The 23250-nt window shown below is 40.9% G+C and overlaps 1 protein-coding gene across 3 annotated transcripts in view; it reads right to left on the bottom strand.

The window, feature by feature from the left end:
• The window catches only part of inpp4b (inositol polyphosphate-4-phosphatase type II B), a 76617-nt gene that overhangs the window by 28431 nt on the left and 24936 nt on the right, over nucleotides 1-23250 (bottom strand). For all 3 annotated transcript variants that reach the window (XR_003671446.1, XM_028417414.1, XM_028417324.1), the window contains exons 3-8: nucleotides 20237-20348; nucleotides 17427-17496; nucleotides 14546-14693; nucleotides 8336-8466; nucleotides 2931-3035; nucleotides 40-148 (exon numbers count right to left, since the gene is read on the bottom strand). Coding sequence is in view for 2 of the 3 variants with exons in the window: in XM_028417414.1 (XP_028273215.1) it covers nucleotides 40-148; nucleotides 2931-3035; nucleotides 8336-8466; nucleotides 14546-14693; nucleotides 17427-17496; nucleotides 20237-20296 (623 nt within the window). In the remaining variant the exon portion in view is untranslated. The remainder of the gene's footprint in view (nucleotides 1-39; nucleotides 149-2930; nucleotides 3036-8335; nucleotides 8467-14545; nucleotides 14694-17426; nucleotides 17497-20236; nucleotides 20349-23250) is intronic.

Below are 23250 nucleotides of genomic sequence, written 5' to 3'. Positions count from 1 at the left end.
CACCCACACTCTGTTATTATGTCAGTGTTCATACTGTACCTCTTCTTCTCCACTTCGTATTTGCTGAGGAGACGCTGCAGACCGCCACATTTAAAGCCCTGGAAGTGGGCAGCGGGGGCACCGACAGTGATGACGTCATAGAACGCGTCTGTGAAGAAAGAAAAGGCCTTCATTAAAATACTGGTATTTATGACAGAGTGCTTGAGAAAGACTGAAGGCATTAGAGGACCTTGAGGTAAGAAAATCGTGAAAATAAATTACCTCTGTCAAAAGGGTTTTTTTAATTTAAGATAAACTTCAATTCGATTTAAAAATTTTATAAAAATTGAATTAAAATGTCACCGACACCGACAGCAAGGGTGGATTCAGATTTTAATATCAGGTTCACATTTACAGGTTTTGCAGTGTGTTTCTGCCATTAAATATATAATAAACACACACAGATACAGTATGCATGCACAAAAAATAAGTGTGTGTGGTGCTGCGTGTCTGTTCTGTCTCTCTGGATATCTCTCGGTTTTAGCACAAAGCAGTGGTCCCATGTTAAACCAGAAGGACAGCCAAGGTCACAGAGCTTCATTCCAATTTGCACACTGGCATCAAAAGTAAATAAACACTTCACAGACGGCTAGGCGGGCGCAGAGGTGCTTAGGACAGGCCTTGTTTTGAATGAGTAATGGATGAAGCTGACAATTAAATCTGGAAAAAAAGAGGGAGGCAGGAACGGGGGATTATGGGGGTGAATATGTTGGTGTGGTTTTGTGCCAGGTCAGTTAATGAACACCCCCGAGAAAGCAACAGTCCACCACTCGGACTGAAGGAAAACACTGCTTGAAAAATTGTTGGAAGTAGAAATTAATGACAGACCAGTTCCAAGCCTCACCGCAGAAAAGTAGATGACAACACCACAATAGAGCGATGGTGGTTTGATGTCAGGGCTTTGCTCCTACCCACTGTTACTTCCAATAATTATCCCTGTGCCTAGCTCTAAGGCTCCCTGACCGCCACACGTCCAGCCCCTGGAGTTCTCAGATATCCAGGTTCCCTTAATTGGTTCTCCCACAGTGGAAGTACACTGAAAAACAATGGTAGGGTTTCAGAACATCAAGCACAATGACCAATTTGTGCTTGATTTGGCTGCTCTTCTCCTCACACCATCCTTTTCTCAATAAATCCACAGCAGAACAAGCTGTTTAACTACTGAGAGGACAGAGGCTCCTTAAAGAGGAAACTGATTGTGGCAGACAGAAGGAGTGGTTATAATTCATTCTTAACCCATTCAACAATCCCCGTTTAACAATAACAAAACATCCTCTGACTTGACCTAAATGAGTGCTGAACAATGCCTTCACTACAGCTATGCCAAGCTCTGCTTCTCAGGCTGAAACATATTTTACAGTTGTCATTTCAGAGACAGCAGACAGCCATTCATAGCAAAACAAATGAATGCTGTGTGGAGCTCCGAGTGCTGCTTTTTTTTTCCTGATTTCCCTTTCTTGCTGGATAATCAATAGACAAAATGAAAATGAACGGTTTAGAATTGTTGAGTAGATTGCATAGTCAAACTAGAGGAAATGCATCACTTGAGAAAATCAAATGGGACAATAGAGCAATTGAGAAAGGTTGGAAACTGAAACTCAGCTAAATCAAGGATCAGGTCCCACTGTCTCCTGCGGCTGACTGATTACAGCCATTTACCTCATGTGTTTTCTCCAGTTGGGTATTTCTGTTACCATCCTCTCATTAGCTGTTTGAAAAGGATGTGTGTCCAATCATTCACATCAGATGGCTGCTGCTGTCAAGTCTGGTTATAAAGCAGCAGCTCAGCAGCAAACCTTGGAGCAACATTAAAAAAACAAAAAAACAAAAACATGCTGTCTGTGTCCAGTTGAAGCTAATTTAATCTAATATAACAATCCTACTTAACGATATCCTTAATTTCAGACACAACAGTTATGATACTCTATTTTTATATTTTGTGGTATCACTGTTTCACATAGATCTAAAATGGCAATACAGAGAAAAGAAACATTTATCAAGGCCATATATTATCATAAAAAGTGCTCAAGTGTTGGAGAGAACCAGCACAGCACGCCAGACTTTCTAACCTAAGCATGAAGTACACTGCACCTGCTTCTTCAGTAAACTTGAACATTTTCACACATATCCTGAGTCAATAAATAGCTTACAATAAAGAAAACTGTTTTTCAAACACAGAAAGCACCTCTTTCACACAGTAAGGTACAAAATTCATCAAATTAAATCAAAACATGGTGCAATACCCCAATTACACAGCAGTTCAATGTCACATTTTTGAGGCAGCTCAACTAACCAGTGTTTTCATAGGTAGTGCCCACCTTTCCTCAGCGTCCCCCAGAGGAGGAAAAATCTCTTACTTTTTTGTATCTGTCATGCTGGAGGTCTTCACTAAAAGACTTCAAAGAGTTAATGTTTGTTTTGTCTTGAACTTTCCATCAATCATCTGGTGTGTGAAACACATGCACACACAGAAAGTCTGCAGTTATTCACCTCTGCCAGCTAGAGAGAGAGAGAGAGAGAGAGAGAGAGGGAGAGAGGGAGAGAGAGAGAGAGAGAGAGAGAGAGAGAGAGAGCAGCAGTGCAGGAGACAGCAGAAGGGCAAAGGGCTTAATTAGCGTTTTGACTATTTTTTACAGACCAAGTTAATTTTCACCTTTCAGCCTGGGTTCTGACCTAGATCCCGCCTGTCTGAGCCCCCCGAGTATCTCCAACAGATGGAGAAATCAGGCGTGATATCACAACAGTAGGTGACAGCCACATCAGCTTATAGAAATGTTGTATATTTTAGAAGGTGTGTTTTGCACGAGCGGATCAAACAGCTGTTCTGGAGTATAAACTCTAAATAAAGTCAGTATGTTTAATCAGGAGTCTAACAAAAGAGTGTAACATACCTGCTTTTTTGGGGCATGTCACCCTCATCCTCTGGGTGTGCAGGTTTATGGGGATGAACTCCAAAGACTTCTGGGCTTTGCAGCAGCTCGGCTTGAAGGACCGACCTGAAAAAACAGACACACAAGTGAATCGCACATGGTCACAAATCAGGATTGTGTTAATCAGTCTCTGTGTGGCCCTGTGATCAACCGGCAGCCATTCCACTGTTTATTAATTAATTAATTAATTTGAGATCACAGGCACAAAAGTAGCTGATTTTTAGTCTTCGATACCTTCTAATGTGTAGTGTTATCCTTTATCGCAGGATTTAATGCCCTTTGCAGTCATTACTTTGCTTAAAACCTGCAGTTATACTTTTTTACCACATGATACTGTTTGTTTGTTTGTTTTTTTGTTTGCTTGTGGATTATAGTTAAGCTCAAAATCATAATCTGACTGCAGCCTAAATCCCAAATATGTAAATAAAGGCTTAATGTGCCTTTTTAAGATGGGGTTAAGCTTTCAAGAACAATCAAGCAACAGAAGCAATTTCAGAAGTGCTGTGATGTCTGACATCACCTAAAATGAAAGCATTCAGGACAAGAGACAAAAAAACAAACAGAAACCACACATTATAATATCACAAAGCTTCATCATCTAGTTTGGCCTCAAAACTTTTAATTAAACTCTCTTTTAAGATGGAAAACTTAAGTTAGAAAAGTTTTTTATCATAAAACCCATAAAACGCTGTAGTTCAAGTCTGATGTTTTCCTGCTTCTGTGTGACAAGTTATTGTATCGTTCAGGGTCATAGTGTCATTCATTAATGCAAACTGTAAAAAGACTTTCACATGTGTGTGAGTGTACCCACACATTCATTTAAGATGTATGATTATATCACACACTTTGGCTCTTTTCAGACCAGCTGCTTTTTTGGAAAACACATCATTCTAATTCCTTTGAACCAAAGCGACAAATACTTTCACCCAGAAAAGCCCACGAAGAAAGGAAGAAGTTCAATTAGTTATAAAAATATATCGTTTGTTACCACTTTCCATGACTAATTCTAAGATTTCTTTTTTAACTCAAGCAGCTCACAGTGGGAGGCTGCTCATGGTAGATGTGCTCTGATATTTATTTACTCACAACTGTAATTTATACATTTCATATTTCAAATACAATGGCAGTGTAATGAATTGCTTCAGTCAGAAATGTTTAATGTGTGTGTGAGCAGTGGTACAGAGTGATAAAGCAGTGCGCTGCTGTATGCTGATAGTTGCAGCAGTCTCACTAACATGACCGTTCTCAGCCCTTCTTTTTGACACAACTCCCCACCAGAGCTGCATGAAAGTCTTCGTCCTCCTGTTCATTATTTAGATTCAAGACAACAGACTGGTATCCACCAATCAGAGCCCCAGGTTTACAGACAGTCTTTGCTGACATTTTTCTAGCTGAAAAAAAAAATCTGGCACCTGCCACAGGTTTCTAACACTGTTTGAAGACCAAACATAAAAACAAATCAACAAACCTCCTATAATAGTGAAACAGCTGACCCACTCAAGATGAACTGTGTTACCTCAAAAATGGATGAAAGTAATGACTTACAGCGATGTGGTCATTCATTTCAGGAACTGATAATAAATCATGTGTTCTTACGCTTAGGACACCATTCCTAACTACATTCTGATTACAAACACCCACAGTATAAAATACTCAGTGTTAGGCACAAGAGAAACATCCAACAATTGATACAGCACCAGGATGTGAACTTGATGTTGCAAGGTTTAGTCCCAAGGCCAGGTACTGCTGCTGTGAGGGGTCTCTGGGTTCTGTTATTAACTCAAACTACATTGAAATCAACTCATCCTTACACATAACCAACTGAATTAACAGACTAACAATGAATACCAATAACAACTTTCAGGGTTGCTTTTAGTGGGTTTTATATGAAACCGGCAGAGGCGGCAGGCAAACCTCTAACATCTGAAACACTCTTCTTGGAAATTTTCCTGGCACTGTGGTGACAAGCCCCTCCCCCACCAGAGGATTTTACTCACATCACTGCATGAAGGCGCATAATTAACACTGGTACTTTGAATCGCTTTTAGCTATTACTATTGTTTTGTTAGTGAAGCAATCAGAAATCTAACGAAAGAAATCAAAGTAGTGGGAAAACTCTAATCTTGACATGATGATGGATCAAATGTCAAAGTTATTAAAATGTCACTTGACAGGAGTGCAACCCAAGAAGGAAAAATAAAGGCATTATTTTTAGGTTGGGTTTAAATAGTAAAAATTAGAAGAATAAAATGATCATCAAATGGTTAAACATGTATTCAGCTGGATGAAGTTAACGTGGTCTTGTCAGTGCACACATAGGAGGAGCTGTTTCCTAGGGGGTCCGTCCTCGCTGTCGTCTCTGCTCAGTAGCCTCTCACTGTTGGCTGTGGAGCTCTGGGGACCAGGCTAATCGAGCTAGTGACCATTGTAGGTTAGATGAATTAGCTATATCAGATCGCCATCTGTTTGCCCAGGTGGGCTTGCAATGTGACAGAAGGGCTGAATGCCAGCAGTACTGACCAACATCCAGCCACTATCTCTGCTTTTAATCCTCCCTGCAATTTCTGAGCTGTTAGCCACTTTCCTGCACTCCTTTTTATTCCGACCCATATCATATGCTTTTAGAAACTTCAGCTCAGGGGCCTGAGGATGTGCTGAAAAGAAAAAGACAAACTGAAACAACCAGCAGCTTTAAAGAGAAGTATGTGAGGTCTGTCAGATCAATGTAGGGCTGTTTAAGCATGTTCAGGTTTTCGTCTTCGTGGTCCTGTAGCACTGAGAGCACAGCAGGGTTCTTTAATCAATCCACAGTTAGAACATTTTGTAGGCACAGAGGAGGATTGGACACATGCTGTGTGCAGTCTGAGAGGAGCGTGGATAGGGTGAGTGGCTCACGTCTGACAGCACACATTTTTCTTTTAAACAATGTGTCTTTCAACATTTTGGTCATTATTTTTAACCTGAATAATACAAAAATGTCTGTGCACTCATCGGTTGAATTCCTTTATCTGCAGGCAGCACAGATGATTTTCCTCATATAGATATCACTAAAAGAATTAAAGACAAAGGCTGTCATGTCCACCTGTCTTGCTATCTATACACTAACTAGGCTTTGCTTCCAGCCACACAGACATATGACAGTGCCTTAAATACTCAGCTCTGGGCCTTAAGCTGCAGATATCCTGTAAGTGAGGTCCTGGATGTCCAAACCTCCACTTAAGGTATGACTGACAGGTTTTGTGCAGGGACACTATTGGAGGATAACCCCTGGAAACACCACGTTAAGGGGATTATGTATTTATGGTTTTCATTTGTTGGCTTGTTGATTAATTTATTAATGAAAACATTTAAAAAGGAGTTTAGAATGTGGACATGAGTTCACAAATTATTTAAACAGAGACAAATGACAAAAACCCACATCTTTTTCATTAAAATGCACGTGCACATGAAAATCCTATTGACCTTCAACTACATGCATCCTCTACTTAATATAAATGCCCTAATAATCCTGTTTATGGACATTAATCCTTAGAGCCAAGTGCAAACCTGGCCCAATTACTTCAAAAACATAATTAAAAATGTGGAAAATGCTAAGAGTGTCCTGTGGGAGCATTTCATATTTCTGAATGTCGTGTGACGTCTGTTATTTTACAAGTTAAAACATTTCTTGACCCTGCACTGCAGGATAAAGTATGGCATATGTAGCCAGCTGTCATCTTACTTCTCTATAGAATTCCAAATCTAACCCTAACTATCACCTTAAAATAAAGCTGGTTCATAATATAGCACATACACACAGACATTTTGAAAGTAAGCACATATTGACTCTTGAATGAAAAATTCCTAATTTGTGTGTACATACACGTAATAGGACAGTGAGGCCCACTGACTTCATTTTAATGAGCTGTTCTGATGAATGCAGCTTCAACCTCATATTTGTCACCATTTGTTTCACCCGGTAATTATGTTTTCATTCCTTATCTCGTCTGTCCTTGCGCACCCACTCAACCTCCTTTGTCTGCCTGTCTCTTTTTGTCTCATCCCTCAACCTTTTTTTTGTTTTAATCATATTAGTTATCAATAATTAATCTGTAGCAGCTTGCCCTCCCTGCTTGTTTAGCAATGTCTGTCATCCTGTTAAGTTAATGCAGGACTGGATTAGAGGGGGTTCTCCACGTCGTATTGCAGCATCTGGGCCACGCACATGACCTGTCAACAGCCATAATGACCAATGCTGTATTATCCTAATCAGAGCTTGGGCAGGCAGCACAGAGGCTCGGAGCCATCTTTATTTCTTATCAGCTGGGCAACACAAAAAGGAGACAAATATCTCATTACGGGGCTGAGAGTTAATCAGTGTAAAATTAATCAGCAGCCATAATGTTCCTACATCCATAACTAACTGAAATATGCATAGAAAGAAGAGACAAATAGAGAGTGACCAGTGAACCCAGGAGCTTCTGTTATTCCTTGGTTATTTTCATTAGTAATAATTTATTGGCATCAGTTGAGGACGGAGGCAGATGATGTATTATGAACTAACATCTGTTGTGCATAATCAAAACAGAGCGCTTAGCATACATATGAGGACATCACACTATGTGCATGTCGTTGATGTGCACTCTGAGTGCACTCACGTCACCTACATATGCACATGAAACACCGCAGACTTGCACGTTCAGTGTTTTCTTGTCAAACATCAGTACGAATAAGAAACAGTTTAAATACCTCCTGTGTTCACATCAGAGCTAACTGGCTGGATTAAATGTATTATGTAAAACATTTGCAACAAACAGAAAAGCCTAATATTTAGAAGTGAGGTACTTTTGTTCTTTGCACATGCCATCGATTTGTTATCGGTGCACTGCTCACATTTGCTTTAACAAAAATATACATAGGAGCACATTGGTGCACACACATTTCAATTGCCCCTCTTTGAAACCCAGGTTGCCATGGAAACTCTTTGACAGCAACTTCTCCTTAAGCTTGCCATTGACATAAATCACCCCAAAATCCATCGTGCAGCTCAAAGTTGTCCTTTCTTCTTTGGACTTCACTTAACAGGTCTGGAGCTGCTGCAGCGCTCTCATCCATTATTGTGTTATTACACATCAGCCAAGATTGTGCAGAAGGATAGCTTAGATTTGATGACTGTTATTATATACTTAAATATTTCTGTATTTAAGGACCATATATTACAGGAGGTGACAAGTTTCACCATTTCTAGAAGTTTTTTTTCCAGTGATGACTTTCAATGACTCAACACAGAAATACCATAACCTAAGGCCACTAGTACTGCATGTCTGTGCATTACTGTGTGTTGGCATGTATATAAATGTACAACTCAAACGTGCCGGCAGCCATACCAGTTATCTTGTCCAGTTCAGCCAACGTCTCCTGGTAGGAGCTGATGATTCCTCCATACCGTGTCATCACCTCCTTCCTTAAGTTGTCCCAGTGAGGAGAAAGCTCCCCGAGGTCCTTTAGGTCCTGTATCCTACAAATAGACACACATTTATGAGGACAATGGTGGCTTTAAACTAATAATCATAGTAGGCTGACTCACTACACCCCAATGTAAAAACACAAAAGCACGAAGAAATGTTTTATTCTTATAGCTAGTGTTGTACCATATTCATGTTTTAAATTATCATAATTTTCCAGTTAGGGGACAAAAATGATGAACAGTCCTGGTAAAACACAGACAAAGGCTTGCACTCACTGGATCAGACCCACATTCACACGCTATATCCCAAAGCACTCTGTGCTGAGCCAGATAAACACATTTCTAAACCGAGGGCTAGAGGCTGGTTCCCACTTATCCGCTCTGCCCTATCAAATTCCTCCCCTGCTCCTAACATTCTTCTACCATCACACATATAACAAACTCTCGGCTCAGTGCTGGTGTCAGTGGAGGAAACAGTTGTGTTTCTTTTAGCCAGTTGTGACTGCAGCCCGGGGTGAATATCACCCCTGCTTCTTGAGGAAATAATTGTAGCTATGCATAAGCGTGTGCGTTCATGTGTGTGTGTGTAGTGGCTGATTTGACACTCAGCAACACAGTCTCTTTCATTGGCCAGTTATTTGCATATGAAAGGCGACATCAGATGGACAGATATCATTCAGAAACCAGCCCTCCAGCAACCACTGAAAAGTAAATTGCAGTATTACATAGAATGAGAGGTTGAGGGAGGTTTTCAGGCTAACAAATACCTGGTCATATGCATTGCCTTCATGATAAGGAGACCCATTTTAGTGATTACACCTCATACATTTTGCAATGAACGCCTACATGTGTAAATCAACGTACTGTAATGATCAGGTATTAATCAGGTATGATTAAGGTAGTTCTCTCCATGTTGTAGTTCAACTATTACAATACAGCATTTGGAGCAGATCATTGTTCCTTCCATATACACTTGGTTATTTTTGGTTTTCTTTGAAGTATTTCAATACACCGCACACAGTGCGACGGAACAGCTGCCAGAGAGAGGAGGGGCGGGGGAGTGGAGCGAGAGGGAATCTCATTTGACAAAAGTCAAGGTCAAACAATGTTTGACTAAACCCAAAATGTTTTAAAGGAACTGCAGGTTGCTGAAACTGACGTTTGTACATATATTTTTAGCTAACAGCAGAGAACATACAGTGTACTCTCTCTTGTAGCAAAATCAAAAGAAAACTCAATACTTTTAAAATGTGTAAAACAAGGCAAACAAAACCCCCCCTGATGTGATGGCATCTGTTTTAATGAGGCACCATGGATACAGTGAGAATTATAATGATTCAGCCTATTAATGTCAATTTTGAGCTCACACTGATATCTTTTTTTAAGGCATTATCAACTAATGCCAATAATGTCCCAATATCTAAAACACACAAAACACCCATGGACTCATTAACTGGCTGGCCTGATGACACTGGATAAAACACTTTGGACAGGTGTGTCATCAGTGTGTCAGAGCGCTCAGAATCAGACACAAATGTTGTTAGTTTTAATTTCTTAGATTAAACACACTCAATCCAGTGCTGTGCATTTTAGGTGCTTCAGATGTTTCTCTTTTAGACAACACCATCACAAAGGCACATGATTAGTCCTCAGCAGGAAAATGACCCCAGACCGCCAGTATGATGAGGATTTAAGTGTCAGAGTGGGATTAACACAAAGAGATGACTTTGAGAAAGCCGACGTCTAAAGAACAAACTACCTGTGACATTCCCTGACAGACTGTGTATCTATTAGGACAGGCAATAATCCCCTTTACTTCTAGTGCCTCAGATTTGTATACATAAATGTGCTGGGTAACTGAAATTAGTTTTCTGAGATCACTGACAAGAAATTACAAGCATAGAAGAGTTACTCAGTATCTCCATTAGAAAAACAATCAAACTAAAATGATCCGATGGGAAGCTGCTACTAGAAGAAAATGAGGAAACAATGTCTTCAGTGTTTGGGTTATCTTCAGTGTGCCTTCAGCTCAGCTGATGCATACACTGCAGCAAACCTCTGCAAAGGACATAAAAAGTTATTATTTTTTAGCCACACTAAAAACAACTGAACTGGCTGAGACAAATGGTAGATCAATATGAAACATTTTCTTCATCTCCTGCCTCTTCCTAGATCTAAACAAACCCTGAGCTTAAAACAAGCTCCAGGCAGTGAGGCACCACATGCTGGGCAACTCTGCCAACATGCTCTGCAGGTGGTTGTAAGTAAATTGTGCTTATGGCATAGGAAGACAGACAGAATACATCCTGACAAAGTATTACCACAACACCACGAGGAAAGAAAGCTCATAGTACCTGCAGGGTACTAAACATTCGATTTTCAAGTTGTTTTCAAGAAAAATTATTTTCACTGTTAGAATATAATTAGTTTTGTTTTTAAACCATGACAAGGCGCTCGCCACATTTCTCACTGGTTTTAATCAAATATATTGTTCTGTTCTCAGTGTACCTTCTTAATCCCACCATACATGGAACTCTTTACCCAATCAAGGGAGCAATGTCTCAGATTTTCTGATTTTAATTGTAAATAAACGATTTTATTAGTCCTGACCAAATCTAGCTATTCACAACAATCTATTTTGCCAGGCTGCCATTCGTGCATCACAGGGTCAAACACTATTGTTCCAGGGAGATCTGTTTCTGTGTGTGATGGGTGGAGGTCAGGGTGGAGAACCCTGGTGTAAATAACAGAAGGGATTAATAATAGATAAACATCTGGTTACTAAATGAGGGCGATAAGGCAGCAGGATGGCGACTAAAGAGATGTGGTATCACCCCCTTCATCAGCGTGCTATTGTCAGAAAGAGTAAAGGTGTGATAAGCAAAGGCTGATTAACTATATGCATGTATTAAAAGGGTCACAGTGTCAGCGGGTCCTTTGGTTTTACATCCAACAGACATCCGATATTTTAAAAGCAAACATTTTTTTTTTATAGATTTAAGTTTTCTGATGTTCCATTTTCTTACTGCATGTTGCACCGGTTGCCCAGGAAGTTTGCATGTTTGCACTGCAGCTTTTTCAGTTCAGTTTTTTCATACATCATCACAGTGAATTCTGCTTTTAATTAGTACAAATGGGAAAGAAACAGAATTTTTGTGTTTTTTTTTGGCTTAAACCTGATGCAGATGTTGGAAAATGACAGTGGACAAATAGAACAACGTGTTGAAAAGGACTTGCAGAAGACTGGGATAACAAAAGAGGAAGGACCTGTCATGTAGGCACCTTTATTTCACGGTGCGTTATAGTGCCTGTGCAATTTAATCACAGCGGGCTTTGTGTGTGGGGTCAATAAAAGCTGTGTGAGAAGACTGAAAAGCAAACGTTTCCCTCACAGCACAGCCATTAATCCTCATCCTCAATATACTGAACAAGTAGAATCAAATAAGATGCATGTCAAGATGTCACCTATATGATCTTGACACACAAACACAGTACTTATTAATTAACTCAATAATAAGGAGGACGTGTTTTTTATTCATTAATGAGAAAGCAGCTCTAATGAATGTGGTTTACTACACCCACACACTTTACTACACATGCATTTATTATCTTCTCTATCACACAGACATATACACATAGCAGCATCTTCACTGGAGGAATGGGGAGAATCAGCCACCTCTGTGCTCCCATTTACAACACAACTGTCAACACCAAAGCCATTGAATAGAAAGAAGAAATCGCTGAGATTATCACAGAGTGGTAAAGCAAACTAAGCCACCCACCATCCGCCGCTGGTACTCACAACTTTGCAGCACCACTAACTGAATCATTAAAAATCCTGAGCTTGCACCACTGTGAGCTTGGCTGACGGAATCAGCTAAATGGAGAGGCACCGTGGAGAAAGACAACATTTAAAGAGGATTATAGGAGAGGTGCTTAAGCGACCAAGCTGGAGATACGGTGCACATGCCTGTTAATAAACAAACATTGTATATATATGGTAGTCATGGTTTGGAGCCTGCTGAGCGCATATGAGCTGCATTATACAGATAAGACATTTCATAAATATTCTATAATTGTCTTCTAAATTTAGAAAAAAAAAATGATCAGTTTGCAGAGCACATGTCCTTCTTTTTAATCAGAAAGTAGAGTTGGTGGTACACACAGGCGGCCCGTGGTCTGAGCATGTGAATGGATTCCAGTGCAGGGTTCTTGCAGGTTTTAGTAAGTTAAATTTAAGACTGTTTAAGACCTTTCAAGACCATTTTGAATTAAATTTTAGACCAACACGACGCATTACCCAAAACAAGATGCTGCAAATAACAGTACAACTGTTATATGACAGATGCTTTAATTAATTTTTGGAACCAAATGTTGCTCAAAGGTTGTTAGTTGAAGTGGTAGTGACACTGCGCTGGAGTGCAGAGGGACCAGGTGACCGCTGAGAAAGGTGAGGGCGGCGGGGGTGATATACAAAATTGGGTGATAGATTGAGCCCGCTGAAGGATTTTTACAGCAAGCTGGTGTTTGTCTGCCTTGGAGTGAGACTCAAGCGCTTTCACACCCAAGGTCCCTAACTGGATGGTCCCTCTTGCAAGGTTAATAGCGAGCTTGCTGGGAACCACTTGCAACCAGCTGCGAAAATCGCTGTTATCAAGCTAGGCCTTGTTGAAAACACCCTTCCCCGTGTTGTCTACGACAAGAATGCGAAGTGACTGAAACGCAGACATCTCAAACATGGCGGCAAACTGACCAGAAGTTATCGCTGGATTTGTAGTGCCACATTCCAACAATAGTAGCTATCCAAGCCTCTCAGAAAGAGAGACAATGAAAAAGCAGATTCTGATTGCGGCGTTTTACTCAGGAATGAGCAAGATTAAATTTAAGACCTTTGGGTGAAAATCTGGTCGTTTTAAGACTTTTTAAGGCCTTAAATTTAAAGTTTGAAATTTGAGACATTTTTAGACTTAGACCCTGCAAGAACCCTACCAGTTCATCTATTGGACAGGTGAACTATGATGAAGCTCACCTCCACAATAGGTTAATATATATCTATTTGTGTAACTGTGGTGGAAGTACAGGTGTGCAGGTTTCTCTATGTGAATGCATGAGTCTGTGATAATTACAAATCAAATGCATTTTTTAAAAAATATTTAAACAAACATATTGAAGTTATGTGGTCGTGTGTTTGTATTCATTTGCCTGTGTGACAGGGTTGCCAGGGACAACAGGCATTATGAGGAATGGTCTGAAAAACACTGGTCAACCCTGAGGGAAGGGACTCTGATCTACTTATGGATGCACTCTCAGAGACTAGTGAAACATCACCTCTGTCATTGTCTCAAGCTGTCCTCTTTCTTTCACAGTATCAACTTTAGGACAGTCACTACTGACTGTAAAAAAAACAAGAGAAGACAAACATGTAGTAACAAGCTGCTATCACACTATAAGGCTTCTACTGCTGAGCAAATTCATCCTAGAGGACAAGACAGATGAGCAAATTATTTTAAAAATGAAGAACTGCTGTAGAAAAAGAGGACAACACCACCCACAAGCTAACACACCTTCACCTGCACCCTGCTGATTTCACTGCAGCATAGCTCCTTTCAGACGTGGGATACTTCATCAGTCACTTATATATTGATGCTCGTCACAGCTTCATTCAGTCATCATGACAGACAGAAAGAATGACGGTGCCTACATGATATTTGCCAGATGCGTAAGAACATAAGTTGGTCTGACCTTCCTCCATCCTGCTAACCTGCATAAACGCTGCCACCTGCATAAACTCCTGGTTTATGTCTCTCATCTCTACATAACATTAACTGCTTAGGTGGAACATGGACAAAGCAACTCAAGCCATATTTTAGAATGTGGAGATCTAGATTAGTTCTCATAATGGTTCTGATTCCTTTTGCTCAGGTTGTCTCTTTTTAAAAGGTTTAATTCATCTTATTTATATGTTTTTTATACATATGTCTTTTGTTTGGGGTTAAAATTGAAAATAACATTTTTAACATTTCTTTGCTGGCAAATAAGTTGGTGTGTGTAGTGTGTGTGTGTGTGTGTGCACAAAACAGAAAATGAACTCACTGCCGCATTGTGACGTCCACAGAATAAACCGACTTACCTGCTCATGTCTTCCTGAACGTACAGGTAAAGCAGCTGTTTGGGGATGCTAAACGACAAAGTGCACTCCTCCATTTGTTCCCGCACAAGCATCCACTTGCTGTCCATTGTTTGAAATCTGTACACCTTGCATACTGGGTTCCTGAACACTGCAAAAAGGGGGAGACAAGACAAATATATGGCAGATTCTCCTCGAAGAAATTCTTTAAAAGGTAAACACAACATTTAAACCAACTCTGACAGCTGCCTGCCTCAAGGACGCCATAGAACAGACTGAAAGTCTTCAAAAGTCACATAAGGTGTGAAGCACAAATTAAATTCTATAATCAATAACTGTGTCTGCCATAGATAAGGTGTTTCTCATCTTCCAAGGCTGTCTCTCTCTCTTACTGTCGACTTTAGTGGCAGCAGAGCAAACCAAGACAGCTGAAAATACAGAGACCATGTCCTGCTAATCTTTGCCCTATTATTTCCTCCATTTCCATTTTAATTGCTTATTTATTGTACAACAGTCAGTTGAATCTTTCCTTTTGAAACTTTCCTTGCTAACCCCACCAACAGCTCTTCCATTAGAACCAATTCACATTCGAGCCCCATCCTCTTGCTTTTTGCAGAGAGTGGCTAATAGCAGCAATCGAAGGCTGGAAACGGGAAAAAAACTCTAATGCTCTTATCTGCATGCTAGCAGCAGAGGGCAAGGAAGCATTGGGCTTTAAACAGTGTTTACCACTCCTCTTCGTTTGCAGAGCTGCAGTCAGAAAGAAAGTCACTCGGTAAGTCGGAGCTGAAGCACCCGGGGTGAAACATTGACAATCCTGCTAGCGGTAGTCAAACAAGCATGGCAGAAAAATGAATGCTTGAATTCAAAAGTGGGAGCCATACTTCCATACTGCTACTGACAATGCAGAGGATTCTCCCCATAACAAACAGCTCCTACTGTACTGCAAGTTCTTCTTCAAAGTCATCTTAGCATCCAGGCCATTAATCCTGGTGCTGCTACGTCATTTGTCCTCGAGCATTAAAGTTCAGTGGTGCCCTTCAGTTCAGACTGGTGTAAGAAGGTGCTCAAAAGTGAGGGTCCTGTAAGGGCATTAATTTAGGATGAAACGTCACGATGTGTGCTGCCTGATTAGCTTTAACACAAGTTTGAACAATGTGAATTTTCAGTTTACTTGTCTCAGTTCAGTAACACACAGACCCTTTATCATTAGATCCCAAATACCCATTTTTATAGTGTTCTATCACTTGGTCTTAAAATAAAAGTGCCACAGACGAAAAACAAACAAACAGGGAAGCAATGAGAAGATCCCTGTTTTTGTCTTTATGTAATTTAAAAACGTGTGTGTACTAACCTATGGTATCCATAGTAAAGACATTAGAAATGACTCTGACATGACATTACTGACATCTAAAGACGCCTCTGAACCTTCAATTTCAATTAGTGCTTCTTTTCACAAGCAAATACATTCAGTGCATCTAAGCTGCGTGCATTCTTTGAAAGATATCCCACTGCACATTGCTGAAAAGGCTATTAACTTCAATTTGTTTTTCAAATTTGTCAAATCATAATTTGTGTGAACAGAATCCCACATGTGTACAGACAATTGAGACTCTTAAGTACAACGACTGCAAGGCAAAGACTGTACACAGAGTTATTATTTTTCTCTGTGCTGGAGAGGATGTTGAAATGAATGATTAAGGTTAAGACTAGCCTGAGAATGACCCCTGAAAGGATTCATAATTGCATTTTAATGAAATTGGATATTCAGACATTGTTGGCATGGGGATTAGAGAAAGTGAAGTGGATGACAAAAATAAATGGGGAGCAAGGGACACATGGAGAGAAAGGGGGCGAAGACACAACCTTAATCGGAAGAGCGACAGTTGCTGACTTCCACCTCCATCAGAGAAGCGGATTAACCCCTGAACTCCCCCCTGCCACCACACTAATCTGACCACCAATCAGACGACTTTGTTTCCCGTCCTGACACCTCTTAAGAAAATGACTTCCCTAGATGCGCTGTGCATGGGCCAGGCTCGCTGCATGCTCATTTTGAAAGGTAATAAAAGTGGAGGACTAAATTGCATTACTCAATCTGGTGGTATCTGCGGGGAGGGTATTGTTTTGACAGGCTGCAGATGTGCACCTGCAAACATGGCTTCACTTCACTAGTTAATCACAGTAGAAACAGAAAGCGACAATGACACCATAACAACATGCATTGGGGCTGCTGGGGAGAGCTCAGAGAGGAGGCAGGGATGAGGAAAAAAGGAAACTACTTCCCTCAAGCCTCCTCCGAACAAGGGCTGTGAAGTTTCAACACAGCAGGAGTTGTGACCTTTTCAAGTCTGTCTTTCATTTTCTCTCTTTCTTTATCAGCTAGCAAGCAAGCTTTCTGTGTTGCCACCAAATTAGTCTCACGCAGCTCGCATGGCATCTTTTGCTCATCTTCAGTTAGCTCGCAAAGAACCAAGCAGGTTCGCCACATTGTTGGATTCTTCTATCTCTTCTCCCTAGCTGCCTCAAAACACCCAGAGACTTCTACGAAATCATAGCAGAGAAAATATAAATGTTTAATTAAAAACGATACCTCAGAGATGTTTCAGATCTTGTTAATGAAAAGGTTATTGAAGGGCAGTTTAATGTTAATTACATGCAGAATAATTAGGGACTGTAAAGCATAGAAGTTACAGGAGGTAGGCATTAAATAGAGTCCAAGCGAATACAGTATATTTCAGCTGTCCTTAGAGGCCCTTAAAGGGTGCATTCTTGCAATTTTCTGCAGCAAAAGAAACTTTGAAGAGGGACAAAGAAAAATATTGGGTAGAAAAGGAAATTAGGGAGAAATTATTTTTTAGTAGTGAAATTATAGGTGTTATACCTGGCCCTGTCAGTGGGTTATTTTCTCTGTCGATGCAGGAGTGGTGCGCAGACTCACAAACCAAGGGACACTGGAGAGGAAGGAAAGAGAGAGAGAGAGAGAGAGAGAGACAAAATCAATCAATCAACAGGAATAGTGAAGTATCTTAAATAATTATTAATGTCACAACACATATATTAAACACAGCCTGACAGCAACAGTGCATTTAGCAGCCCAGTATATTTGCTTGCATTGGCTTTGGTATAAAAGCTCATAATTCCTTTGTCATTCAGATGCCTGCAGTCTTCTTAGTGCTGTGTTAAATGCTGCTAATTCAAACATTCACACATTAATATATTGTATTCATGTTTTTGGTTTGCAGTTGTTTTATGTGGTTTAGCATTGCAACAATGTAATTTAATGCCATTTCATTTCACTGAGACAACCAGCTGTGGCAACCAACAGCAAGAGTCGCTACTGTACTTATTTTATGCACATTGCAATTACTACATTTAAAGGCTACACTCTACATATGGAACCACACAGAGCAAGCAGCTGCTGACACGCTCCCCTCTTTCAGTTCACATCTTTGAGCATGCTGCACTTCTGCCTGCACCGCAATCAGCGAGGTCACAGTAGGCATCTGTTGAAAGAAAACACTTGCTGTGACTTCACTGATTGGGCGGTGGATCTGTAATTTATTACCCACACTGCAACATCAGTCATTATCAGCTCACCGTATGTTATAGTTTCCTCCTCTGACAGTAAATCTCAAGCTACCATTACTTGACATATAGTACATTTTGCACAGAATAACCTTACCTAATAAAATGCTTTTAATTTTACAATTACAATCTGTTACAGGGCAGCAGACACATTATTCATGTGTCCTTACTGCAGTACTGGAGTGGAATTCACTACATTGTTTTTAAAGGAGAACCATGTAAATGCACTTAAATGATCTCTTGACATATGTTAAAAGATGCACTGTGTCACAGTAGTTAGTAAGTTATACAGTGACATATACAAACAATTGTGTCATTTAACCTTGCTACCAAATCATCCATCCATCATCCATTAACCCGCTTCTTCCTGCAGTGCAGCGTCACGGGGGCTACCAAATCAACAAAACACAAACTTTGAGCATTTAAAAATGTAAAACTCTCTATGCAAATGTCAAAATGAGACCTCTACTGGGGCCCTTTTTACTTTGCTTCTTAATGCTTTAAGTCTGGGTTTCCTCATTGCAGCAATACTGACAACTAGAAATCTTTTTGCTGGCAGTATGTCAGCTCCAGACTGTCTGATGAACCATTACACACAGCGAGACAGGCAAATCTGTCCCCACAAAAAAAAAGACTTTAATGGCTGCTAGGAACAATCCATCACCTTCCCTAGCACTGAAACTAATTCTGAGTATAAAAAAAGACACTGACCAAGAGCTGTAGTCTCATCCAGAAGCCCACAAACAGAACAGGCTCTAACAACATTTGGCTAATGAAAAGTATAAACAATGAGCCAAGGGCCACAGCTGTGGAAGGAGTCCCATTGTAATTGTAGGCAGCGGGCAGCATGTGTTCGATGGCTCTTTGATGACTAAAATATGTAAAGGGATGAGATCAAAGGTGACTGGAGTCCCTTTCTTGTTTCAGCTGACTGTTTTTGCAGGGTCAGTGGGATATTCATGAGCACCAGCCACCCAAGCAACAGCCGGGAACGATCAAACAAGTGCCTCTAACCCCCCCACAGACATATTAACATGTGCAAATATGTAAATTCAAACAAGACACGCACATAAGGTAGTTTGAACTATAACTTCCCCACAAGTGAGTTTTGAGTCTCAGGCGTACCTCCCCTAAGGTTTGTCATATCCCTTCCCTCTTTCCTGCCTCATCTCCTACAACAGAAACAACACACATACACACACAAGGGAAATGTGCTATGACAACACGCTCAAGCACACACGCACACACAGGGCAACACATTCATCAAAGCGACATGGGCAGATTGTCAGTGACACAGTGGAGCTAGCAGGGAACCTCCCTGCACCAGCAACAAGGGTGGGCAGGACCAAAAGCCAGTCAGCCATGTCGAAGCCCTCGGTCAATTATATAAGACAGTGATTCACACATGTACATACACGCACATACAAGTACACACACAATTACCCACACATGCAACAGCAAATCAGCGGCAGGCAGGGACTACAAGTCTCTGTGTTGCCATGCAGAGCTGCTCTGCGGCACCTCTACACATATCAGAGACGTCATTAATGCTTCTTTACTTTTTAATACCCGACTACTGCTTCTGCTGCACACATTAGCCTGACAAATCCATTTAGAAAGGTACAGAAAAAAAATCAGAGTACATACAACTTCATTTTTGGTGTGGAGGCATCCCATGTGAGCAACACAATCTTCAGTTTACTGACAAACTCTGAAGGAGAACGCTCTTTCTTGCTCTTTTCCTCAGATTATGTGAGTCACCTCGAAGCCCAGTTAAACAGTATGTATTGGGTGAGATTAGGATTGAGAAGAAGAGCGGCAGCAGTAGTGGTGATAGAGTCACGGGAAAAACGCTTTGGCTAATCAAATAAAGGAATTAAAGATAAAAACAAATGTATTTAAATTCTGTATCCATAAAGATAGAGAAAAATCCTGCATGTACTCAAAGACAGAGACATCACACTCCATGTCTATATCCCCATTAGTGTTTACTGAAGTTTATTTAATCTCATTGGAGGATTTGAGCAGTGCCGATCTAATCCCAGTATTAGCACAAGGCATCTGGCGCATGGAGACTCCTGCTTTGTACAGTGTTTTTTTTTTTACCTTCTGTGACGATATGTCGGTGGTGATGTGGTCCACGTCAACCTCCTCCATCTCACCCATCTTCAGACGATTCACCACAACTGTTCCTGCTGCACACCCACCATCAGATGACCTGAAGGGAGACACGAAGAGAAAAAAATACATCCAGTGTTAGCCTCTTTATTTAATCTTTCCCTGCAGTTACAGCCCCTCTGTGTGCCTCAGAAATATTAATCTTCATGTTGGGCCCCCAAACTCTCCAAAAACCTAATAAGCTTATTTCCGGCCTCAAACAGGTTGTGAAATTATGAAGCCGTTTAGATAAAATGTGAAATCAGGACTTGCACTGCTGCAATTCCCTTTCCTGACAGACTTTGTGAAAGAGTCTGCATGCAGAATAAAGCCCAGCCGGCTCCGGCTGGGGAGCTGACGGGGGTGAAGGAGGGAACATTCCGTCTAACTGTTCAAATGGCGGTCTAATAACCCAGGCTGTGCGCCCTGACAGAGACGAAATTGATACTAGAGTTTTCATATCAGACAGCCCGACCAATCACTTTCCCAATCATGGAGCTATGATTAAGGAGCTGATAGAAAATCTATAGTATTGACAGTGCGACAGATGCTCTTAAATGAAGAAAAATGGTCCCTGGGCATGGCGGGAGCAATTCTGATCACCTTAACAGACCCATCCCTAATGTGCTCAGTTCCACTCCAGCTGGAGAAAATATTGGATGTGGTGTGCCAGCCAATGGTCTAGAGGGACAGGGAAGGGAGGTGTGATGGAAACAGAAAGGATGCTTTCAAGGCCAATCCATCTTAGTCGGATACAAGAAAGAAAATCGAGATGCACCCAGGAGAAAAGAGGAAATGGAAGAGGAGACATTGAGGAGAGGCAGGAAGTAATGTGAGGGAATACAGGAGAGGAGGACTGGGAGGTAGATGGAGGGAAAGTGTCTCTGCAGTGGGACACTTGGAGCCTCAGTTAGTGCTTAATGTCTAACAGCAGTCTCAGAGCAGAGAAAATAACATTGGCCAGTTTATAAATCTAATCATTGTCCCCTGCCAGACACCTGTCTCAGTGTTTACTCTGCTCATCTTCCTGTTTCCTACCATTCCTCATCATGCCCCCCCACATCACACCGCCCCAACGTGCTTCAGTCCTCTAAAGCACAGTGAAAGAAAGTCACCCTGACTTTGAACACACAGTATGTACTGACGGTGGCCCACACATAATCGTGGAAATGGAGATTAACATGCGTCACATTCAGCGATAGCCCTCCCAAGACAAACCGCAGGGGTTACTGTGGCCCTCTACTCTTTAAAATTGCTCTGCCGCAATCCACTAATGAAACCCTCCATTCAAACAGAGCGAGACTGTTAGAGTTACTTTCAGATAATTGACTTACACTATGCCTTTGAAAGATATATAGTGATTTTTTTGATTTGTAGCCAAACATAAACTCAGCACCTGCTCAAATACAATCCTTATATATTATTGTCTGCGAGAGAATGATCCCTTCTACAGCTCATTCAAAGGGGTGAAGATAATGTGATTTAGCTTCATCATTGCACTGCTGGTTTACTGTAAACATTCTGTGCAGTCTTTCAGCATGCACGCTAATCGACCTCAAATTAACTTTGAAGGTTTTGATGAGAGCTGTGGTTGAAAAAGAAGCCCATCTCCCACTCCCCCTTCCCTCCCACATCCCCTCCTCCTCTACCTCTCTTTCCGTCTGTTTGAGCTGGCATGGAAACAAATCTGCAGATTGTTCTTTGCCTGCAAGCCCATCTCTCTCTCTCTCTTTTTTTAATCTAATTGGCCCAGGATAGCATTTATGACAACACTTAATCAGATGGCTTTGTTCAAGTGACAAAAATAATGTCCTTAAAATGTCTGCTATGAATTTGGCACAATTCAAAAAATAATTAGTTATCAGGAAACTGCCTTACATTTAACACTTATTTTCTTTTGAAAGCCTCTCTTGCAATTTACAAACACCTTTCCCTGCGTAAGAGCATAGAGTGCAATTTCTTTCAAATAACCGATTTGTACTAAGAGGCTTTTGATGTCTTGGTCATATACATCACATGCATACAGTATACAGACTACTATCCCTCTATACAAAATACAGAAAGCATAGAAATCTCCATATGTGTGTGTGGGGCTGGGGCTTCCCTGATTTTTTTCAACAACCATTCAGCTGATCTACAGCACACAAGGTGGGTGTATTGCTGCGCATCAAAGGAAGTCATGGAGGAGAGGTTTTCATATTGATGAAAAGTATCTTCTGCTATGTTGTTACAGCATTTATAGGAGCCATGCATGACAGGCAGGCAACTGCACGGAGCATCATGTCCCTAGGGGGGCCCTACAACCGAGGGGGGGGTTAATGTCAGCCTTACCTGATGTTTATCAATGAGCAAAGGCAGAATAAAAAAGGGTGTTTTCACAGTGGCTTTAACCGATTTCTGCGTAAAGGTGGCAAAACTTTACTTCACACTAACCACCATGTCAGTATGTTCAGCATCTCATTCACAGAATGCAGCTCATTCTAACCTTAATCTGTCAGTAACTCTGAGCCTGCCACCATTTAACTTATCAAAGCACCTGACTAGAAAGGATAAAAGTTTAACTTCAGTTTATCAAAAAACAAACGATCAAACCGGCACTGCCACATGATGACATATTTCACAGTATAATATTCAGTCCATGAGCAATCTGCTCCTACAAATGGACTTCTCTGTCTTTGTTACAGTACTGTCTGCCATATAAATTATTCAAATTTAGGACACACAGGCACAGTAAGAAGTTTCATCCTGCCCATGTGACTGCGACTTTAAAAATGGTCATTTTTCTTGGTAATCAGCACTTTATGAACACCAAACATCCCAGTTGGAGGCTGAGTTAATACTTTGATATCTGTGTCAAATCATACTTTTGAGTTCACTACTCAGTAGTAAAAGTTGTAACGTTTCTTACCCTGAAGATTCAGAGACATCAGTATTTACTGTAGGAGCTCCTGTTATGCTCACTT

Source organism: Parambassis ranga, chromosome 1 (genome assembly GCF_900634625.1).
Source record: "Parambassis ranga chromosome 1, fParRan2.1, whole genome shotgun sequence".
In the NCBI taxonomy this organism is placed as follows: Eukaryota; Metazoa; Chordata; class Actinopteri; family Ambassidae; genus Parambassis; species Parambassis ranga.
The sequence above is the reverse complement of the archived record's forward strand: the minus strand, read 5'-3'. Positions and strand labels throughout refer to the sequence as shown.